Raw genomic sequence first — 22416 nt, 5'->3', positions numbered from 1 at the left:
AGAGTGTTGCCAGCAGGTGGAGGGAGGTGATCCTGCCCCTCTACTCAGCCCTGGTGAGGCCTCATCTCGAGTACTTTGTCCAGTTCTGGGCTCCCCAGGACAAGAGAGACATGGAGCTACTGCAGAGAGTCCAGCGTAGGGCTACGAAGATGGTCAGAGGGCTGGAGCACCTGCCCTGTGAGGAACGGCTGCGAGAGCTGGGCCTCTTCAGCCTGGGGAAGAGAAGACTGAGGGGAGATCTTATCAGTGTGTACAAGTACCTGAAGGGAGGGTGTCAAGGGGACGGGGACAAACTCTTTTCAGTGGTGCCCAGCGACAGGACAAGAGGCAATGGGCACAAACTGAAACACAGAAAATTCCCCCTGAATATGAGGAAGAACTTCTTTCCTGTGAGAGTGACAGAGGTGCTTTAGGTGACTCTGCTTGAACAAGAAGGATGGACTAGATGATCTCCAAAGGTCTCTTCCAACCTCWGCCATTCTGTGATTTGGMCAGCTGTGAAAGTGACAGGAGCAGAGTATGTCACGACTGAAGTTCATGTACATAGCAAAGATAGGGAAAGGAAGGTAACATTTTTTCAATAAGAGTATATTTGATTCTTATTTTTTTCCTTTTTTTTACAGTTGTTCCAGAAATTGCATTTCTGTGAAAGAAATACAGAATTATGTGACAGGTTAGGTTTGAAGTTACCTTTGAAATTTGGTCTGATCCTTGCATCGTAGCCTGACATCCGACCCATTAGCTTATCCAGGAAATCAGATGGAGACATTGGCATGCTACGAGATCTTGCGCTGTCTGTTTCCTTTGTGGCTACCAAGCTAACAGTAAGAAAAAAACAATCATTAGAAATATTTTTAAAGAAAAATTAAAATTTTCACAATCACTTTATTTAATAGTGAATGAACAAGAAAACAGCAAAGCTAAAATTGTCTTTTTACTCAGCTTATGYTTTAAAAATAGTAATAGCAAAAATAATTTAATTCATTTATATAGAAATAGTAATTTCTTTTTATATCTTTTTAAACATTTTTGCTAAGCTGCATGTTGATAGGATGGTGTTACTTCCTCAGGACTTCTGGATATTAATACACTTTCAGTCATCAGTAATTGATACTTTATACAGAATTGCAGAAATAAAAAGTTCCATCATCTACACTAATAGCTGTGCATGTGGAACATCATAACTTGGAGTCAGCTCTAAGACTGGTCTGTTTAACTGAGTGTGATGTAATAGCAGCCTATGTTATAAAAAATAATCTTTTATAGAATAGTACTACCAGTACCATTTTTTTGTTTCAGTGAATGTTTGATGGTGATATTTATACATATGATACCAAAGAGTTTCTTGGCAAATTGCATTCTTYAACATTATCTTTGAAGTTCATTTTCCACTAAGACAAAAATGACCACTATGGTGGAAAAAAAAACTTCTGGAGGAACTATCTCAGGGCAAAATTTTCATCTCAGGGCCACATGGCAAATGTCATCTCATATAGCCTCCTCGCCACACATATGCAGAACTCCCACTGACATTCTAAAGTGTGTTCTGCACATGTCAAGAGAGAAGAATATCAGCACTGAGATCAACCGTGTGGATCCTAAGAAAAAGGTCTTTTGTTGTAGGAAAAGCCTGTTGTTGTAGAAGTCTTACTTGAGTGCTGGGCAATGCATTGAAAAATGAACACAGTTAGTAACTATATACACAAAAGTGCAAGAAACATCGTATTCCGCTGTGCAACTAAAACCATTAATGCTTTTAAGAGCTGGAAAAAAGCTAGAACTTTTCGTTATTTTGATATCTAGTCAAAATCTATTGCAGAAAGATGCAGATCTCTTTTACTTATCTGATTTTAAGACAATTGTTTCCTACTAATGCCAATTAATTATTTCAGAAGTATTTAAATATGCCCTCATTTAGAGTTACACATAGGAAAGAATGCAAAAGCCGTAGGAATTTTCTAAATCATTAAAAACTTGCACCGAACTTTGCTAATTAACAATAGATACTGTTCAGAAATGAAAAAATTCTGTAGATATATGTTTTTATGCACAGACCATGTTAATGCAGACTGAGAATGCTATTTTTTTCTTCAAAAGCTGCGGCAGATGTTTTCATTTCAAATTCTTGTTGATACATATGTGTGTTGGATGGTTACATGGCTACATAGCTACATGTTTTCAGTCATCTAAATAAATGTTTTCAGCCATTAAAATTAATTTTTTAGTTACATGAGTTACTCAGGACATGAAAGTTACTGTTTTATGGCAACTTCTATTTAGAAGGTACATTAAAAAATCTATCTTCAAATTGGAATTTGGATTTAATATCTTAAACCATAAAAAATATTTTTTTGGAAGGGAGGCTTTCATACTAACTGTTGCTTGCAACAAGCATGGGGGACTTGCACATATTGACATAGAAACCTCTATAGACTGTTTTGGTCAGCAATAAAGTACTTTAATTGTAATATTAACTAAACCTAGAAAGTTAAAGAATACATTTATCCCTCTGGTTGCTTATCTAGTATTTATTCTATTCTTTGGGAGGTTGATTGCATATTTTTAATTTTTTTGTAAAACTTTGATGTCTGGTTTCTGTAAAGATGCTTCTTTAGTGTTGTTTATTAGCTAACCTAGTTCTTTATTTCTTTCTATGGCTGGATAAGGTTTTTATCTCTGATAAAATAAGCACTCAACATATTCCTTTCCTAGTGCAATTTAAATTTACAGGGATGGGTTTTGTTCCTGCTGGCCTCTGACATTGTTTTCATCAAATCTTTTAAACAGGTCTGCTTCATTGCTGTCTTACAACTYGGAGTCATTTATATTTCTGTAAAAGGTTATACATGGTTATAAAGCAAACAAAAAYGAGAAAACCCAATTACACCTACTTCACTGCACTTTATCTCTTTGCAAGGCTATGGAGAATCAAGTACCTGTACACACACCGACATATAAATAGATATTTATAGGTGTAGAGACATATATAGAGGCACATGCTTAGCTATTTCTTTTATACTGGTAGACCTGTCAGCTTCCACATTGATCACTTTCTCTGAATGGAAAATTTGTTTTTCACTTCTCTTAACTTCTTCTAGAATCTTTATGTAATTGCAGTTGTTGTTRTTGTTATTGTTTTTAAAGGCTGCCATGGACTACAGTGTTTTAAAATTAAGGTTATTAGATGTTAGCATTAGCTAATGCTGAGTAAGAAAAAAATAATTGTTGTTAGGACCACTGATTTTCCCAAGGTAGTTTTTGCCTTTTTGTGACATCATGGCATTGTTGATAGATATTTAATATAATTAGTCAGCTTAAGCTTAAGAATAGCTTGAATAATTTCATTGCCAGCTTCTGAAAAAAGTATATTCAGGGTAATTAATACTTTTTGTATAATCAAGTTTATTCTAGAAATCTCAGCCATAATTTGWAACTAAAACTTTCTTCAAAGAAAATTTTCCTTTGGTCTCAGCTTGATGTGTTCCTGCGTAAAAGCTGGTTGTGCATTGCAGATTTCTACCCTTTCAAATTYTCTTTAGTGGAAAACATGTATTTCAAGAAGCTGTTGGGTAAATATTTTTTTCATCTAYCTGAGCTGACTTGTGGAATACTCTTCTAACTAAAAAGGACCAAAACTTGGTGGTATAGTCAACCTTCAGTATGGAGGTGGATTTTAGGAAGGCCTACCTGGCAAAGTACTGGTCTTTTGTATACAAATTGTCATCAAAATTGATTCCACATAATAAAGATTTCTCAGTTTTATTGTACATTACCTCTGAAAGATAAGGCTGGGCTAGGTGCCCAASGTTGCACTGCTTCATGAAGTATGACGTTAGCTTCTTTTAGTGTTAATGGGAGTTCATAGAATCATAGAATGGTGAGGTTGGAAGGGACCTCTGGAGATCATCTAGTCCAACCCTCAGTRTAGCCCATACGGGGATTGAACCCRCSACCTTGGCATTAGCAGCACCACGCTCTAACCAGCTGAGCTGAACCTAACCCYCACGTTCTGCATATAACCTTTCTTTTCACTGCACACAACAGATGTGTTATTCCAAGAATAGTTTTCTGCACATCTGGAGGGAATCTACTGTGACCTGTTGCCTTTTTTTAAGAATTTTGTGCATGTGTTTTCCAATAATTTAGTGTCATCAAAACTTATATCCTGTGGTGCATTCGAAAGTAAACTACACCAAACAAAGCTGCAATTAATTATGCAACTTTAAATTACCAAGAAGGAAAATTGTACACAGTTGTTCATAGGCAAAGTCAGCGAGGATTTCCCATTGCCTAAATTTTTTACTGGAGAGAAACTGTAACTTCCCAGTCTTCTGGTCTATTCATATTTCACCAGGAAAAGCTGTCAACAAGGGTGCTAGCTACCATAGTGCTTTTGTATTGTGGCTATCCTGTGAGTTATTGGTAAATATTACTATCAGTTAAAAGGATTTAAATCATTTTCAAATTTCAGACTCAAACCAGTACTTTATTTCTTTTTCTCAAACATTTTAAMCCTAGTTAAATTAAACATGCTTAACAATCAAAAAGAAATTTATTAATTAAAGTAGTGGACAAAAAGCAACAAAAAAAATTCAATTTTTTCCATTGTCAAACAATGTATTCAAAAAATTGTTTATGAGCAGCTCTATTTAGACCATCAAAAGCTAGAAATGAAAATGTTTATTCCAGATAGCCTGTCATATAAAAAGAGGCATTGACAGAAAATTAGAATCACCAGGRCTATAATTACTGTTGTCCTTTGATTATTCTGTCTGTTAAATTGCTGCTCGCCTAAAACCTGAAGAGGAATGAGCTTTGCCTCATGCCTTGCAAGTCATCAAGTTGTAATTTAATGAACAGAAATAAGAAAGCTTCCTGATGTCACAGGCCTGTAACAGTGCATGGCCAAAAGTTATACTTGAGCGAGGAACTGTCAGCTCAAGCTGAGGACATTTACAGTGGGATGTCCTAGAAATTAAGAAAACACCTTGCCTAGCCAAGACACAGACTTCTGTAGAATATACCCACATTTTAAATTCTAGCCAAAAAGTTTTTGTAGGGAGCTGTAGTAAAGACGATATTCAACATTGTCATCTGTGATCTAGAAATAAAATATAAAGTCATTGGTGCTTCAAACTTAAGAATCACAAAAAATTGAGAGAGGTATAAATCCTGACGAGGGCAAGGAAGTAATCCAGTCTTTGAAATTAAGTCCATCTAAGCAGAATAGTCTAAAACAGAGAGAATAAGAATACTTACAGATATATGAATTGGGAATACGAGCCACAGCTACGGAGTGGGAGAGTGTACCTAGGAAAGGAGTGAGTCTGGAAAGGGATTCAGAATTCGTGTTGAACAGCTCAGCACTGCTGTGGTGAAGTTTTCACTGCACTACAGCGTCATGCAAGAGTATGGAAAGACTGTGGGAGTGAGTAGGAGCGTGAAGGTCACTTTATTATTTTATATGCTATTAATGAAACAAGCTCTGGGACATTTCATCAAATTCTGTGTCCAAGTTTTAAAAAGAACATTAAAGCATTAGGAAAGGTGCTGAACAAAGCCACTAAAGTATGATCTGAGAGCTCGGGAAATTTCCTTACAGTAACAAAGAGCTCAACCTGCTTAGCTATCAAAAGGAAGACTGAGAAGTAACATGATTGAAGTGTATAAATACCTCAAAGGGTGGAAAGTACTGGACATTTAATCTAAAGAAGAAAGGTRAAAGAATAATCAATGAGATACAGACAAATTCAAATAGGAATTTAGGCACACGGTTTTAATAATAAAGGTAACTTAATAGAAGAAACTGTACCAGTCAAGACASTATGACTTTCTAGAACAAACAATTTAACCAAATACAAAATATAGTGTTTCATATATGGGTAGCTTGGTGAAAACCTATAAAAAGCAGGGTAAATTAGGAGTAGATGTTACAGATCTCATGCCAAAATCTTCAGACTGCCAAGAGGCGAAAGGCACATTCTGGAGAGCATAAGGAAGGGAAGTAATAGAAGAAGTTGAAAAGTGATATATTGGTATATTCCCAGASATATTCTGCCCTGGGGCTGGGTTGCAGACTTTCAAGTACCGGTAAAGTAACCTGTAACCTGAGTTGCACGTTACAAGTGGTAATGTTGGTCCATTTTGCTCAGTTCCTTTCATTATTGGATATTTGKCTTGCTCTGCAGTTCTTGTACCAGTTCCACCTCCCTGCTTAACACAGAATTAAGCCCCAGAATGGAAACTGCACTTGAGCTGCTAACAAACTACAGCCAGCGCAAAAATCAGTACTTCCCCAGTTCAGGGAAGGAATGAGCTAATGTGCTACCTACGGCATGTACCTGCAAAGAAGAAAGAAATTTAAGCTAAATGATAACGTTGGCATCTAAATGATAACATTGTCGTAAAAACAAATGGATGGAAAGTGGCCAAGAATAAATTTAGATTGTAAATTAAAAGGTTTKCAACCGTTGAAACACTTCAGAAATAGTCTAGCCCTGAGAGTAGGGATACAAAATCCCTCCCTGTTTCAAGGTGAAACTTGATAAAGATATTATGATGTTATGAGAGGTCTGACTATGTTTGCAGGCAATGGATTCAGTTTTCTTTTAATCTCTGTGGTGAGGACGTTTGTGCTACTGTTGTTTTTTTTATATGATTACGATTTCAGAACTAGAGAAAAATATATAGTCAGGATAACTATGTAGCAAGAGCACCCACCACCTACAGACTTTAAATGGGAGATCTCATCTAGCAGCGTTGGTAATTCAGTTTGCAAGAAAAAATAGCTGTCATGAATTTTACAATGTAAAATTCTGTATAAAGTAGGCACATTGGTAAAAAGGAAACCTAACTCTTTTCCTTTCCTCCAAAAGAAGTGATTGAAGAAGAACTCTTCAAAGGGAATTTCATAATCTCCACAAACAAGTGTGTTTTCTTTTCTAAGATTTTAGAGCCAYGAAAGTCAGAAACTATTTCCGTGTGTTCTCTGAAGAACGACTGCTTGCGTACTCTCGAGTTTTCATTTGCTGTCTGTTGCAAAATAGTGCCTGTTTTTTTGAAAGTGCAAATAAAGGAGAGAGACTCTGCAAATGAAGATGTTTTATATGTATGTTTTTTCTTTAAAGTCATGTTTTGGAAAGTCATTTCAATGATACTGACTTTCTGATTTTCATGTCACTGTTGTTTTACTGAAAGTACTGATTTTCACTGATTTCTCCCATCAAATATTATGATAGAGTCAAAACTTTTTGAACTTTTCACCTTCAATTTTTTTTTAATTACTTTCAGTATGTTGTTTCATCTCTTAAAATTGGAACCAATTATTTGAGAATATTGAAGAAAAGAGGTAGTGGGATACTGAGAATATTAATATAAGAATGCTTATAGCCCTCCAGAAGGACTTAACATAAATATTTTAAAGAAAAGGAAGAAAAGGAAGAAATTCTATCTCACACAATCCACTGACTCCTCCCAGTTTGTTGCTGGTWCAGGAGGATGACAGAGATGAAAAATGAGTATAGTGCGCTGTAATGATCTCTTCTGCTAGACACTACAGAGATGTTACCAAGTATAAGTTAGAGCAGTGCCATAGTTTATCCAAGTTATTTTGAGTGTTATCTGCAAGGTCTCACTAATTTAATGTTGAAAATATTTGATATAAATTACCTTTGACTTAGATAGTATGTTCATTTTCTTCCTTCCACAGGTAGACTACCTATATATTTTACCTTGAAAATTTTACRTTAATATCATTGTTGAAAGTCAAGTTTCTGTCATCTTTGGCTTGGTGAACTTTCTCATATGATAATAATTCTTTCTTTCCATCAGCACTTCAAATACAGACCATTCAGATGGTCTGATACAAAATAAAATTTTGTATTTTATCTTAAAATGAATGCTACAGTGCCGTTTTATGATGCTTTTCATGCATTGCAATGGTCCAGTAGTGCTTTTATTTCATTATTTAGCTTATTCCCTGAGACAGCAAGTGTGGCCAAACCCCTGGAGCAATCAGATCTTGTGTTTGTGGTACTATCCAGCTGATGTTTGAATCCTTTTAATGCATGTTACATTAAAAAGCTTTACAGGGCAGCTCAAGGAAATTAATTACGCACTCGTAAGGAAAGCATAAACTGCAGCCAGCCGTTATGTGCTCTGCTGCATCTCACAAACAGCAATATGCAAAAGCATTTCAGCAAATTAATCTGCATTGGTACTTATTCACTGGTTCACCTCATGAGTATAATAATGGCTAGGTGATTTAATCTCAGGACTACTTCCCTTGATTCTGTAGCTGTGAGTAATGCTGTAAATGGTGATAGAATTTGTTATTTTTAAAATAAGAATTTTTCAGTATGACTGTTTAATTAACAAAGCCTGCTRAACTAAAATGATCTTCAAAAACCTGGTGCCCGATGATCTGAAAATACTTTAACACTGTGTTTTGAAAATTACAGCAGTAAGATTCAGTGATATGAGAACAGTCTTTAGACTCTSCTCTGTATAATTTATACCCATTAATAGAAAGTATTTGGTAAGATTAATGTGAAAAGTGAACATTGTATTTTAAATGATCAGAAGCATAAGATTTTTTTATAAAGGGAATTAAACTAATTATCTCGTTATCTGCAAATTAAAGTAGATAAAGTACTAAATAGATCTGAATTCAGAGTATGTAAAAATTGCAAATGTTATTCCAAGATTGAGCACAAACCTGCCAAAAATACCAAGCTTTTGGACAGTTTGTCATTAAAATGCATTTGCTCAGTCAAGTAGCATGACACTAATGCTCTTCTGAGGTGTTTAAGCTGGTTACCTTAAACAGCTGTGTCAGAAGAGAAATGTATTTCACTGTTTTTGATTTGAATAAACAARTTTAACTTCTGAAAGATTTACTGATGATGCAAACAATGTGGAATGGAGCTCAGGAGAAGCACAAATGTGTTCAAAGCAAATATTTAAAAAAAATCAAAATTTCAAGCAAAATTTTAMAGTAAACTCTACTGAAAATTAAAATCCCTCAGAGTAAATGCAAGACAAATGGCCTGCCCTTATTAGAGGCTGTTTGCCAGCAGCCTGTGCTGATGAACAGCCTCTGCTATTGATTAATAAAAAGTCAAAGTTGTTTTGGAAAGCTAGGAGCCGTGTCAGAGGATTACAGTTGCACGGATCTGGTCCTGGAAGTGACCCACAGACTCTGCTGTCACTGCAGTCCATTGCAGCTCACACAGAAAGAGTAARACGAGACTCAGGGTCTTTGTGTGAAACACTTTTGGATGAATCACTCTCTTTTCACTAGCCGTATTGTGAACCCTGGGCAGCTAACCAGGTTACCTGAATTAGGTAACCTGACCCTTTTCTATAGTTCAAGGTTTATGCTAAGAGAAGACAGATTCTCTTCTCCCAACTCCTCCTTTCTATTCCAGCACTAAAATAATTCTTCTTGAGCTTTCTTGGCGAATGAATTAATTTCAGCCTGGGGGATCAAAAAAAGAAAAATGAGYTTACACTGGTGAAAGAATAAATAAAGGAAGAGGGTAAAATGTACTAAACCTCAACAATGCCAAATGAAGGAGAAAGATTAAATTTGCAGTGACTCAAAAATGACTGAGATTCCAGCTGTCTTTCCCACAGTAATGTATTGCTCACTAATTAAAGATAAAATTTCTTTTGTTTATTCTTATTCGTAAAGTCATCAGTACCTAATGCAATGAAAATGCAGATTTTCATATCCTACGATGTTTTAGATGATGATTTCATTAGCTCAGAGACAAACACAGAATTCTTAACTAACGTTTGTCAGAGAAAAGACTGTCAGTTCGACAGCAGAAGCAGAAGCGTTTTATTGCCAATAAGATTTTGAAGAGCTGTTTTCTAACAAAACTCCTCGGGAGAATTTTAAACATTTATTGTGACAGGTTAGGTTTCTTCACTGATTTTTCATACTCTTTGATTTTTCTAGTGACCCTCTTATCCTCTTATTTTTAAGAAGTTCAATAACTCAGATTAATTTTTGRTGTAATGCCAGAGAGATAGGTAGGATTGAGTCAGAGATTAGAGATGTTTTGGACAAAGGGCAAATCTTTACATGCAACAAACAGTAAATTGCCAATTTAAGATCAGTAATTGTCTATTCTTTATTATTTTAGTGGTTAGAAAGGAGAACTGCATAAAAAATATATGGGATTGCATTTCAATGCAGCTAATAAAAATGGTTGTTCCTTCAGATTTAGATTTCTTTTTTTCATTTTTCTGTTTCATTCTGTTTAATACAGCATTTTAGTGCTCTTAGGTTAGGCAATGGATTAATTACCTTCATTTTGTTATGATGTTCTTGATTAGTTTGTAGCATAATATTCTTTTCTCTATTTTTCAATACAGGTAAGAGTTGCTTCAGCCCCACAGACTTTCTTCAGCTCTGTTTGCAATGAAAGTAAGCTGATATAATATCCATAAGCATATTTACTTTAGGTACTGCAGTTTGAAAAAGCTTTGAATCACTGTAGTATGCTTCAGCTTTTTCTAATAGAGACGCAGACTAGTGAATAATGGGTTTTAAAGTCTTTTAAAGTCACTGACCTGATCCTCATTCTACAGATCAAAGGGCTTTATATTCTAAACCAGGCTTAAATTTCTACATAATTGATGGTGTTTGTGATTGTGTATGTATATGTATGCACAATGCTTTTTTTCTCCTTTGGAAAAAAATTTATTTCTTAGGATAAAGAAAAAAATGATTGTCAGCATTTTTCATAAACATACAGACATGGCTTTCCACTTTAATTAGATGTGGATTCATTAAACTACAGATTGTCTCTCTAATTTCATTTTCGTCTGTATGACAAATTTATTATTGCCAAATCTAGCCATGCAACGTTTGAATCTTCTTAAGATATTTTATGAATTCTGGCTCTAATCTTTGTTCATAATTTTCTCAGAACTGCCTCATATCTGAATAGTCTCTTTATGCCTGTTGTGTACTTGATTTTCATAATTGATTTAAATTCAGGTCTTAGTGTCTTATAGTTTCTTAATATTTCTCTACTGACATTTTGGGGAAAAAGCTATCCCAGAGAGGTGAAAAAGGAGCAGAAGAATGTTTCAAATATTCAAATTCAGACATTTTATATTTTTCAACCTTTACCCTCAGTAATGAGCAAAACCTTATTATTGCATTGTTAAATCAAGACTCTTCCAGAGACTGAGGGTGTTAGATTTCTGTCAACTTTTATTTTGAATTAAAGGTAATCTGAACTTCCCAAAATTCAAATAACTGGGTTTTTCTTAGACAGATAATACTCAACTGAAGTGAATGGAATTTCTTTGAAAATAGAAATCACAAATCCCCAATTTATCATAGTTTGAACTTGCATTACTATCTCACTATAAAGACTATTTTGCATATTAACTAATATGCATATTAACTAAACAATAGAGAGAAGTTGGTGGTGTAATGGATAGTTTCAGAAACCTCTAAATAAAATAATTTTACAGTATTATCTTTTGTAACACAAGATATCCTAGCATGGATGCCTGTCAGAGCTGAACAGTTACATTTGGTTTTATGATTAATGCACGATTCCTCTAACTGATTGAATATGTTCAGGAACTGACTGGTGTCTTTCACCACCATAATGAAGAATAATTCAACTGATATCAATAAGACAACACTAATATGAAAGGAGAATTGACTGAAATGATACTTTTGCCTGGATAAGGTCTATAAACCCMTTTTTCCCCAAAAAACTCTCTTTCCAAATCTAAGAGCAAACTGTGAGTATCAAGAAGAATTTTACAGATTATAATTGCTTGGTTGAGCCTGTATTTTGATTGTGTCTCAAAATGTCCTCTAACTCATGCAGCTGCAAATTGCTAGTTTTACAAGTTCTAATTTACTGTTTAGATTTTTAACTATTGCTGTGCCATTGCCCCATAAGCTTACTCTGCATCTACTGGGTTCTGTAGTGTCATTCAGTATAATCAGGAACGACACCCATCGAGGTGTGTGTTGCAGAAAAAGGATACGTGTGACAATCATCAGTAATGACCATTTACAACTGCATAGGCATACTACTGTTCCTCCCTTTGCTCTGCTTTGCTTTAAAAATCTACCTTTATGAGTTGAAAACCATAAATGAAACTGAAAACATTTGGGAATTTGCAGGATTTTTTCATGTTTTCCTTCTCAAACAATTCTTTTTCCAACCCACAAGAAACCTTATAGAAAATCCTATAATAGAATTAAAGGACAGGGCTTTATCAAACTTAGAAAAATTCAGCTCTTAACTAATGCTGTAGGGCCTGTGAAAACTAAAGCATAATTCAACTAAACACTATTCTGTTTGCCTTAGGGAAGTTCTGCTTGTATTTGTACAAMAGTGTTGTCCTATATCTTCTGTGAGCATGTCAGATAGCTGTTTAGAAGATGACATTTTTTTCCAATATAAGTTTGATAAGATATAAGTTAGAGGAAAGCTGAATATAGTTTGGAGAGTCACTCACCTTAAGATAAAATATTTCAACAGCAACATCAGCCTAGACAAATTAAGACTTACCAGTAAATATAACTCAGGGCTATATAAAGTTCTTTCCCAAAAATACTGTTCATGAAATTGTTCATTTTGATTAGCCAGCTAACTATAGAGTAATATTATGTTATTACTATCGATTAAGAATTTTCGAATGAGGAAAAATATTTATAGTTGGAGAATGTTTAAATACAGTTTTGCAGAAACATATCTGTTTCAATGCAGTTTTAAGGAAAAGTAGGCAGGCTTGTGTGGGATCTTGTCTGGTGTTTGTATGCACTCAGCATCGGTCAGTTTTCTAGTGCTGCTCTGGAACTGCACATGAAGGATCTTTAAAAGTGTCGAAGGTGGGGTCTCAGGTTCTAGTCTTCAAAAATGTCTTTGAACATCTCTCCCACAGCATTGGCAAAGATTCTTCCTGCTTTTCACAACTTAAAATTAACGGTATGCATTGGAAAAGCAACAAAACTGTTTCAGAATTTTGGAATTTTCTATGAAACAGTAATGTTGATGTTCAGTCAGGTGTGTGAATGTATGYGCACTACATGAATGAAGTAGCTTTTTTCCTTTTTCTTAATTATACGCAGAATCAACACTACAGTCCTCCAGTATACAATGTTCAAGGCRACAACAGGGTTGAACTTACGGGTGATGCTCAGAGTGGCAGGATTCATGCCACAAAATGACAGAATCTAGTGTTTCCAATGCATGCACTGAAGCATATTCCTTACTGAATAAGTCAGAGAAAATAACATCAAGGTTAAAAAAAACTGCTATTAGCCTTTCATATTTCCACAAAAATTATCTTGGTACACTATGCGTACACAGACAGTGGTGGCTCTTTCACACACAGAAAGTGGTRTTTAAAATTCCTCCCAGATACACATCTGCTATGCATTTGCTATCCTAGTCTTGCCTGTGCTATGTATACCATGCCTCCTTGATTGTCATCTCAGTCTTCTAAACTTCATATAAAAAAATGGAAATAAGCTGGGTGAAGGAAAAATATACTTGAATGTGTTCTGGTCTTTATTGCCTGCAAGACACTTCATCACCCGAAGGAGTAACCACTATTAAAAAAAGGATGAAAAAGGCCATTCTGTTAACTATTACTTGAGCAGTTTTTTTAGGAAATCTGAATAAGTGCATTCGTCCTCACACTTTGATTTCAGGTGAAAATTTGAGTACTCTTATATCCAGAGATTTTAAGAGTTCTTTTGCACAGCATTATAATTTTAGGATAAGTTTTGATATAATGAGATTCAATTTTACCCTATAAGTAAGGAGAAACTAGATGCAAATGTCTCCATTAGTTCCAGTTCTCTACTACACTGTACTTTCTGTAATCATGTATTACTGTCTCAAGTGGATGCATTTCACATTCTCTTTATGTAAAAATAAATTGCAGTATCATGTTCAAAACAGCTAAGAACCAKATCTTCAGTGTGCAAAAGCTGAAGGAAAACAGATAGAAGTTTGCTTGTTTTACTATAACTATTGCAAATTATTTTTCACAACTAACATCTGATAAATTTTGTCTTTCTGTTTTCAAAAAAAAAAAAGATTTATGTAAAACACTATTTTTTCCAGATGCAACAATGAARAAAACACTCTAGCTTTCCAAAAATTATTTTATGGGATCTAGTCCAGATGTGGTGCTGAAATCTGACCACTTTGTTTTTAGTTCCATTACTAATGGCATCAATGGTAGTGTATCAGACCTGGTAGCAATAGGGAAAAGATCGCTAAGAAATACATGCTTTCATGGAGGCATCATAGAGAGGCTKAGGCACAAAATTAAAATTTAACTTCCAGTACTGCAGTTAGTCATATTTTAACCATTTGAAGTCAGTGCTTTACATAAAATATATGACTGTAGCAGAGGGACGCAGGGTGGACTGGTATCTGTGCACCACATAATAATTCTCCGATCTTGCACTAGTTGTGCAGTGGGCTGCCTTCTCGCATGCTGCTGTGCAGCCCYAAGACTACCCAGCTGGGCTAATATAGTCACCTAGGAGCAAGGAAAACYTGGGAGACGTCTCAGTGTCCTTGGTCACTGACCCTAAATTAGTTGTCGGTGATTAGGAGGCTTTCACAGAGCTTTCAAGTTGGCTTTGTGGCTTTACTCGATGCCTCTCTCCCCAGGGCAATTCTYTTATAATACAGGCAGATTAGAATGGGAATTATAATGGCCAAGATGTCCAGGATCCATAGTTATACTTAAGTAATAAAGATTTGAGTTATTTGCTTGATGCAAGTATCTCTTCATACATCTAGAAAGCTAAAAATGTTGTATGTATATTTATATAAATATATGTGTATATAACATAGAAAAGAAAGTGTATCTTTTTCACTCTGTACCAAATAAATTCACAAGGCAATTAAAATGGATTTTTCCTAAAAGAGAGTTAAAATAACTTTTCTTCAAAGAGGCACAGTAAATCACAATTGATTTCAAAATTTGTACTTCTCCATTCATAAAATGGAAAGTTTTAACGCTACTGTTGCCAGCAGGTTACCAATTTGCAGCATTTATTTGATTTATCTAGAAAGYCACTCTTAGCCAGCAAGTTTGTTGTTCACAAAACTGGAAGTTTAGTTGGTCTCTTCAGATGAGTATGTCATAGCCTACATAGAGCCAGAGCATGGCAACTCCTGTGCATTACTGAGTCTAATAAATGACAGTGAAATACTGAAAACTTAATGAGATTGAAAGCCTTAAAGGGACAAAATCTAAGTATGTTATCAATAATCAAGGCCTGCTGCRTTGCAGAATATTGTAAGCCAACCTTTTCCAGAAAAAGTCCCTAGGCTCTACGGTCACCCACTAAGATGGATTGAAAGTAATAATAATTAAAAATTATCATCTTCTGAAAACACATGATGGTATAACTAAATTTATAACTACATGTTTCTGCTGACTGGTTAGTTGTGAAATAGTGAATGTTAAAAATTACACAAATTTTAAATAGTCAATTCATAATCATATCTCAGATACGACATGTTACAATAACTGAATCCTCAAAGAGGATGCTACTTAGATTATGTTGGGTTTATAATTCACTTTTCAAGATTCTGAAAGAAAGAAAAAAGCATTTTCACAAGAAATTGGAAATAAATTCTACGTGTGGTGTTGTCTCCTGCAAACTGTATGTAGTCTGTGAAGCCTTGGGCAATAGTGAGGTGAGTAGCATATGCCAATGTATCTTTTTTAATGTTTAATTACTCATGATGTTCTAAATCATGAGACTGGCACAAGTGACAAGATGCAATGCTTGTAGCTGAATAAGGATAAGTTCTTGTATCAAAGATGGAATGCAACAAAAAAAATCTTAAGACAGTAGGGTATGTAGTCATAATTGCAGCTTGAATTTTTAATCAGACAGAAGGAAAAAAATACTAGTTTGCTTTTGTAAATGTAACAGCTGTACTGATTTTGCTGATGATACCCTTCCTATTTTAGTTTTAACTGTAAGACTCACGTATGGATTAATAGCAACAAGCTCAACCTCTCAGTATAAGATGATTTAGTACTCGTGTTGGCTCTCTATTCACTGTAATGTTTCACTGAGTTGATTTTCCAATGTATCCAAGTGTCTTTGGGGWCTTCTTCAAATTTTCTGCATTTTATGTGCTCTCCTCTGCATCTACATTCAGCTCATGTTTTACGACACCAAATATTCCTTAATAATAATATTGACAAAGACTGATATTCTTTAGGGGAGTGAATACTTGTTAATACCCATGACTTTCTTTGTCCCTGCTCAGTTTTGTACATTTATGCTAGGGCTAGGGYAATAATAAGATAACCATGCAGTGCAGGAAAATTGTATAGTAAGTGTTCATTATATAGAAAATTCATTGCAGTGTGGACCAATTCTTACCCTATTTGCTGTTGGATAATTTTGGAGCAATTAATTAGAGAGCTGACTGGAAAAGTAACARCAATAATTTCCTTTAATACATTCTTCTGTTCTTTTATAATGACATACTGTCTGTTTTTGCATTTTTTTCTCCTTTTTGTTATTACTTACTTATCATTTATATTGACAAACATCTACAGTCATCGATCAGGTAGGATCCTATTGTTTCAGAAGCCATAAAAAATAGTGGATTGTAGTCTCTATTGGAAAAAAATGGCCAGTCTCAAAGATTGTCCCCTTCTTTTCCCTCTATACTGCTGAGTAGACTGTTCTGCTTCCTGATGCCCTTCCCATTCTTGTAGTTTGGTCCTGCATTCTTGTTACACACAGTTTCTGGCTGTATCTTTTCCAGCTCTCTGAGAGTTTCCCTTTCTGCTGGTAGCTGATACKCTTCCTCAAAAAGGTGTCATTTATTCCATCTGTTCATAATATATTTATTCTATTTATTCACTATATTTCAGTGACAGTAAAACTACTTCTTTCTTGCTTCTATCTGCTTTTACTGRTTCTTATAATAAATATCTTGAGGATCAGTAGGAAAAATATAAAAAGAAGATGCAACATCATGCAGAAGGACTCTTCTCTGTTACTAATTGAGCAAAGCTGATWTGTAGGAATTGTTCCATATAGTTATTATTACATAATACTCAGTACGGTGATTTGAAGCTTGTATTCTCTATCTGTTAAAATGAGAGGGTCCGATCTTATACAAATTTTCATTTTCTCAAACTGCCATGAATCCTAAGATAGCTGGACAAGACTAATCTGATAGAAGAGCTATTTTATTGAAGCTATTTTATTATCGTAGAGTAGTACAGTGCTCATCTCAAAATATCACTTGCTTTCAGTTGTTAGAATCATTTCACTAGTAATGAATTAGAAGGAGTTGAAAAGTAAGAAAATGTCACTAGGACAGTAAGAATTGAAAGATTCATGTTCTRTATTGAGATTGCTTTGTAATTTAATTTTATTTTTTTACAGCTTAAAGCATTATAAGCTCAAAACTCTACAGATATTTTTCCTTCCTCAAACTTATAAAATGATGGTCACTTAGGAAAATATATTTTATTTGATAGAAAGAAGGAATGAGTAATAAAAGTCCTGATCAGATTAATGCTGGTGACAAAACTCTTATTCTGCTACAAAGGGATTTCAGTATTTTCACTGGTCCATTTGAAATACAAGAGAATTAGAATTACTTATTTATGATAAAACTTTGTCTGAGTTTTGGAATTTCAAATACCTGCCTGTGGGCACATCTTGCATGGGAAGCCCGATGCTCTCCTCCTGACATTTGATAAGAGCTCTGAGCTCATTCCCCTCATCCCAGGGGTTGGGCTACCTGGGCTGTGTGCCAGCTCTGGTAGTGCAGCTATCCAGCTCTGAATCGAAGAGCAGTTTGATAAAAAGCTGTCAGAAGCCTCACCCCTTCCTCCCTTGCCAGAGCTGTTTCTTTTTCTTCCCCCTACCCCCTTTTTCTTTATATTTTTCTCTGAGGGATACCAGGACTCACTCTTGGTCTTTGCTCAGGCTACAGTGTACCTGGTCTATCACCTTCCTGATTCTGAGCCTGACTCTGACCTTCTGACTTGACTTTTTACCTTGACCTTGGACCTGCCTCATTGCTGCAGATGAGATATTGTGGGGCTGTAAAATTTATTCCTGTCTGCTTTCTGTGACTCTTGACTCCCAGCTCAGCTCCCCTTCCCTTACGGAGYAGCTTGCCCTTGCTGCTCCCTGACACATATCAAGGGACCTGGAGTCTGTTGATTGATTTGTTCCATATAAACTATCTTTTGAAAATGGCGCTGGGCTTCAGAGGAAAGGTATAGTCTCCTTCTGTACCCATATCCTGAATTACTACTTTTTCTTTCACACACTATCCTATTCACATTCTAGCTTTAGCAGACTTTTATTGCTGGAATAGTACTGTAGGTATAATGTCTCACATCTTAACGTGCTGCTGAAGTCTCCTCAGAAGCTCTAAAAAATTCATTTCCAAAGATGGTTGTGAGGACATCTCAGATTTAACAGAGTATTTTGTAGCTGTTGTTTCTCTTTCCTTCATTATTTCTGTAAGAAAGGAACTGCTGCTGGGTTAGAGTACCTTCCCTTCTGTTTCTTAAAGCTACTCATCTGTTAGCAATCTGCAATGCAATGCAAGAATAATTTCAAAACCAACTAACTGTGAGCTCAGACATAGAGACAAGAGTTAGGTTGCATGGAGATTTTTTTCCCACRGGAATCTAGACCCTAAGTGTAGTTAGCTGTCTCTGAGATATTGTTCCRTCCAGTATAGGCTAGTGAATGGAACGAGGAAAGAGGTGATAAACCTAACTGTAGCATGAATCTTAGTGCAAGTAATGCTAATATGATTGCCTTAACAATATCATACAGGCAGAATCTATTTTGCATTTCCACAGTGCCACCTACCTTCCTATCCTGTTCTTTCCCCATACACAGGTCCACACATAAAATGTCTCTCTTGTCCTGAAGGAGAAAGCAGCGTCCCTGTAAAGTCCCTGATGKAGTAGTTTGAACAGAGCTATGCTGGAACCCATGCAAGTTTGAGAGCTGTCTTAAAACTGTTTAACTCACAAATACAACCTGTGTCATCTGAGACTCACAAATATGATCTTTGTATTGGCTCTACAAATAGGAACTTACCCTCAGTAATCCAGGCAAATGCAGAAATGCAGAAAAACTTGTGTTAATACTATTACTTTCACGAAAACTTAGAGGAATATTCAGTCTTAGAGGTGATTACGATTTCAAATTCAAAGTGCTTGTTTTCCTTGTTTAATAGTGACTTATAGTTATTTTCAGGCTCCATAAAATTCTTTTTCCTAGCCCTCATTCTTTTTCCTAGTCCTCATTTGTGCATCTCTTCCCACTTCTTAATATCACAGTGGGGCTGGGGCTGGCAGTCATTAATGAACAGTAATGTTTCATACTACTTGTTTTGGGGAGTGATAATAGCCTTTCTCCAATTCCTCAAGTATATTACTAGAAAACATAATAGTATTATCTGTTTAAATTCTTGTTTCCATATCTAAGATATATTAATCTATTATTATGTTATTAATCTAAGATACAGTACTACAAGTATGTGCAATATTTTGAAATACAATTGAGCGTGTTTTCCCTACAATGTTTTTCAGAAATCAAATTAACAATTACATCATGCAACACCCAAAATATGCTTTCTTTTAGTCAAATGAATTTGAAGAACATTTAAATACAAGATAAAAAAAATTTCAATAAAAATATCAGGTATTTTTCCTCTTGCATAGCATGCTAGTCCAGAGACTTTGCTGATTAAAGCAACAGGCCCATAATTATATAATCTGTATTAAAAAAGAGACCTTTTGTTTCCATTTGGTTTGTACTGAAAATAAAATTAAACCTCTTTCTTCACAGGCATAACATTTAAAGAATCTCTTTAAACAGTCTCACGGCTACTGGATAAGAATTGAAAGTTTTCCCTATTAGGGTCCTTCAGTTCTCTCATGCAACCTTGAATGCTTGTTGATGAAGAGTAGGAGAGCTTTTAATATTGCAAAATATCAGGGAAAATTTGTTATCTTTTCCATAATGTTTGAGCAAGTGAAAAAAATTATGGTCTGGTTATTCCTAGGAATTCCTGCTACCTCTATCTTTTCACTGAGGGTGTTGTGTAGGTACTCAGACAGAAGGCTGGGAGTCTGTGTCTTACACAGAGTGGAAGTGATATCCTACTATTCCCTGTTCACTCTGCTCTAGCGTAATGGTTACAMAAGGCTTAAAGCTGGAGATAACTAGGATCAATGCCCCCAAGAAGCTTGCRAATTTTACAAGCATTAGTATTTTAACTTTTTTAAAATACTTTTCAAGCTGTGTTGGACATGGAGACCTCTGTGGATCTGAATGAACATTACTGACTCTGCCTTTCCTCAGGTTTCTCAGTTTGTATTGCTAGACCTAAAGTCACAAGCAGTCTTTATGCTGAGATACATATCAAAGATATATGTAGATTCTGAGCAGCTTCCTGAATTCTTTCTCTAACACTGTTTGTGTACTCCTAGATCTATGAGCAAAATAACCGTGGTCTTTGTGGAAAGTGGTAATGTAAGAGCATAAGGTTGTTGTAATACAACAGTTGTTTGAACATTGAACAAAATGATTTGCATTTGTACAAAATAAAATGCCAGTATACATTCTGAAACAATTAAATGTTAGTCAACAATTATGTATTGCAAAATACCATCCAAAATCTATAATCTTCACTCCTCCCCCTTGGAATATACTGTGTATCTTTATATTATTAAAAGAAAGGACTAATCATTCAACAGTAGGATGACATTTAAATAATATCCTAAGGAAAAATAGGTTCTGTAAATACATTGTAGTAAAATAATAATAGTATAGTACTGCATGTGCTCCCTACAGTCTCCCTACAGGGGTTTGGTCTTCTACTTTGAACATAAAATATTCAGTGCAAATAGAAAATTTTAAGTGTAATATATGTGCATTTACTCTTTCCTCCCAATGCCAATTAATCCCTTTCCATATGACCCATTTCCTTAAAATTTATTTTGCAACAATTACAGTAAAATCACGTTAGAAACTATTTACGTTATATATGTTGATACAAAACAGATCATTAAACTAACTTCAAAAAGAAGGAAAAGATTCATTCTGAACCTATGATTGCCTGTCAGGGTGTGCCATCGTTGTGAGGCAATACACACTGCTGCTTCAACTTTCTATTTGTGGTTATAGATGCCTTACCTGAATAATCCCAAAACTCTCTCTGGAGAAGCACTTTTCAAATGTTAGTTTCCTTTTTTATTTTTATCAAGCAACAGAATGACGCTTAAAAATAATCTAGCAGTGTCATGATATATGCTGTAATCTATTTATCATAATATAGAGCTAGAATGTTTGTTGATAACAAGCGTGGTTAACTCTGCATCAGCAATGAATATGTGATGACACTGAAGTCYGCTTTTTTGCATGTCTGGGTTTTTTTCCAAGTTTTCCCCTCATCTTTAGAATGAKCAGAGTACTTAAGTTAATTGTAGCCTGCTATCACCACACTGCCAGATTCTGTATTAAAAGAATACTTGCATTGATATCGTAGCATTAGTTTAGCTAGAAAAAGTGTGCTGGGCAGAAAGAAGAAAAAAGCTTATGAACCCCAATCTTCTACTCTGAGCCATAGTTTATGGATGTATTGTTATCTTTCAGRTTACAAATCCTAGGCTGCCCAGTGGTATGGTACTTTGTACTTAAACCTCTTGAGAGAAATTCTGTAACCATTTCCTCTGTTCACACATCTATCATTTTTTTTCTGTTTCTGCATTAGTCTCTTCTGACCTAATATGATCCCTGCATTTCCTTTTACTGACCAAAGCTGATCGTAATAACCGAAGTCTCTACATTCACAATTCAGATTATTATCTGTAACTTATGCATATAGCTATTTTGCACCGGAAGACTTGTCAAGATCATTAATGTTATATTTCCTACTGAAAACATGATTAAAATCCAGTGATCAAACAGGAGACCCCCTAACTGTGAACCAGTGAAGGAGATGCACATCCTCCGGTTTGCAAAACGCAAAACCGAATTCAAGGCAACGAAACGTTACAAAGTCACTCGCGAGGCAAAGCCCCCACGCATTTTAACTCTGCGTGGCCGCAGCCCAGCCGGCGSAGGCAGCCGGGCAGCAGCGGGGAGGCTGGAAACGCAGGGTGACGGCGGCGGGGCTTTGCGTGAGTCGCAGGCGTTTCAGCCGTGCGGGGGAACGGGCACCCCGGAGAAACGGACTCACCTGAGCAGCACCGCGGCTTCCCACAGATAAAATCCCGAGACGGCCGCGCGGAGGTACCTCATCCGGGCCATGCTGCTCGGAGGCGCGGGCCAGCCCGGGCGCGGACGTGTCCGCGGCATCGGCTCCGGCTCCGGCTCCGGCACCG

At 35.8% G+C, this 22416-nt stretch overlaps 1 protein-coding gene across 1 annotated transcript in view; it reads right to left on the bottom strand.

Moving 5' to 3' along the window:
- GLRA3 (glycine receptor alpha 3) overlaps positions 1–22390 on the bottom strand; it is a 94081-nt gene extending 71691 nt beyond the window's left edge. The window contains exons 1-2 of the mRNA XM_085311321.1: positions 22272–22390; positions 691–818 (exon numbers count right to left, since the gene is read on the bottom strand). Coding sequence (XP_085167447.1) covers positions 691–818; positions 22272–22390 — 247 coding nt within the window. The remainder of the gene's footprint in view (positions 1–690; positions 819–22271) is intronic.
- Between the last annotated feature and the right edge of the window lie 26 nt (positions 22391–22416).

The sequence above is a fragment of the Rhea americana genome, unplaced genomic scaffold (genome assembly GCF_003343005.1).
Source record: "Rhea americana isolate MKP2758 unplaced genomic scaffold, rheAme1 scaffold_34, whole genome shotgun sequence".
NCBI lineage: Eukaryota > Metazoa > Chordata > Aves > Rheiformes > Rheidae > Rhea > Rhea americana.
This window is presented reverse-complemented; position numbering and strand designations above follow the sequence as displayed.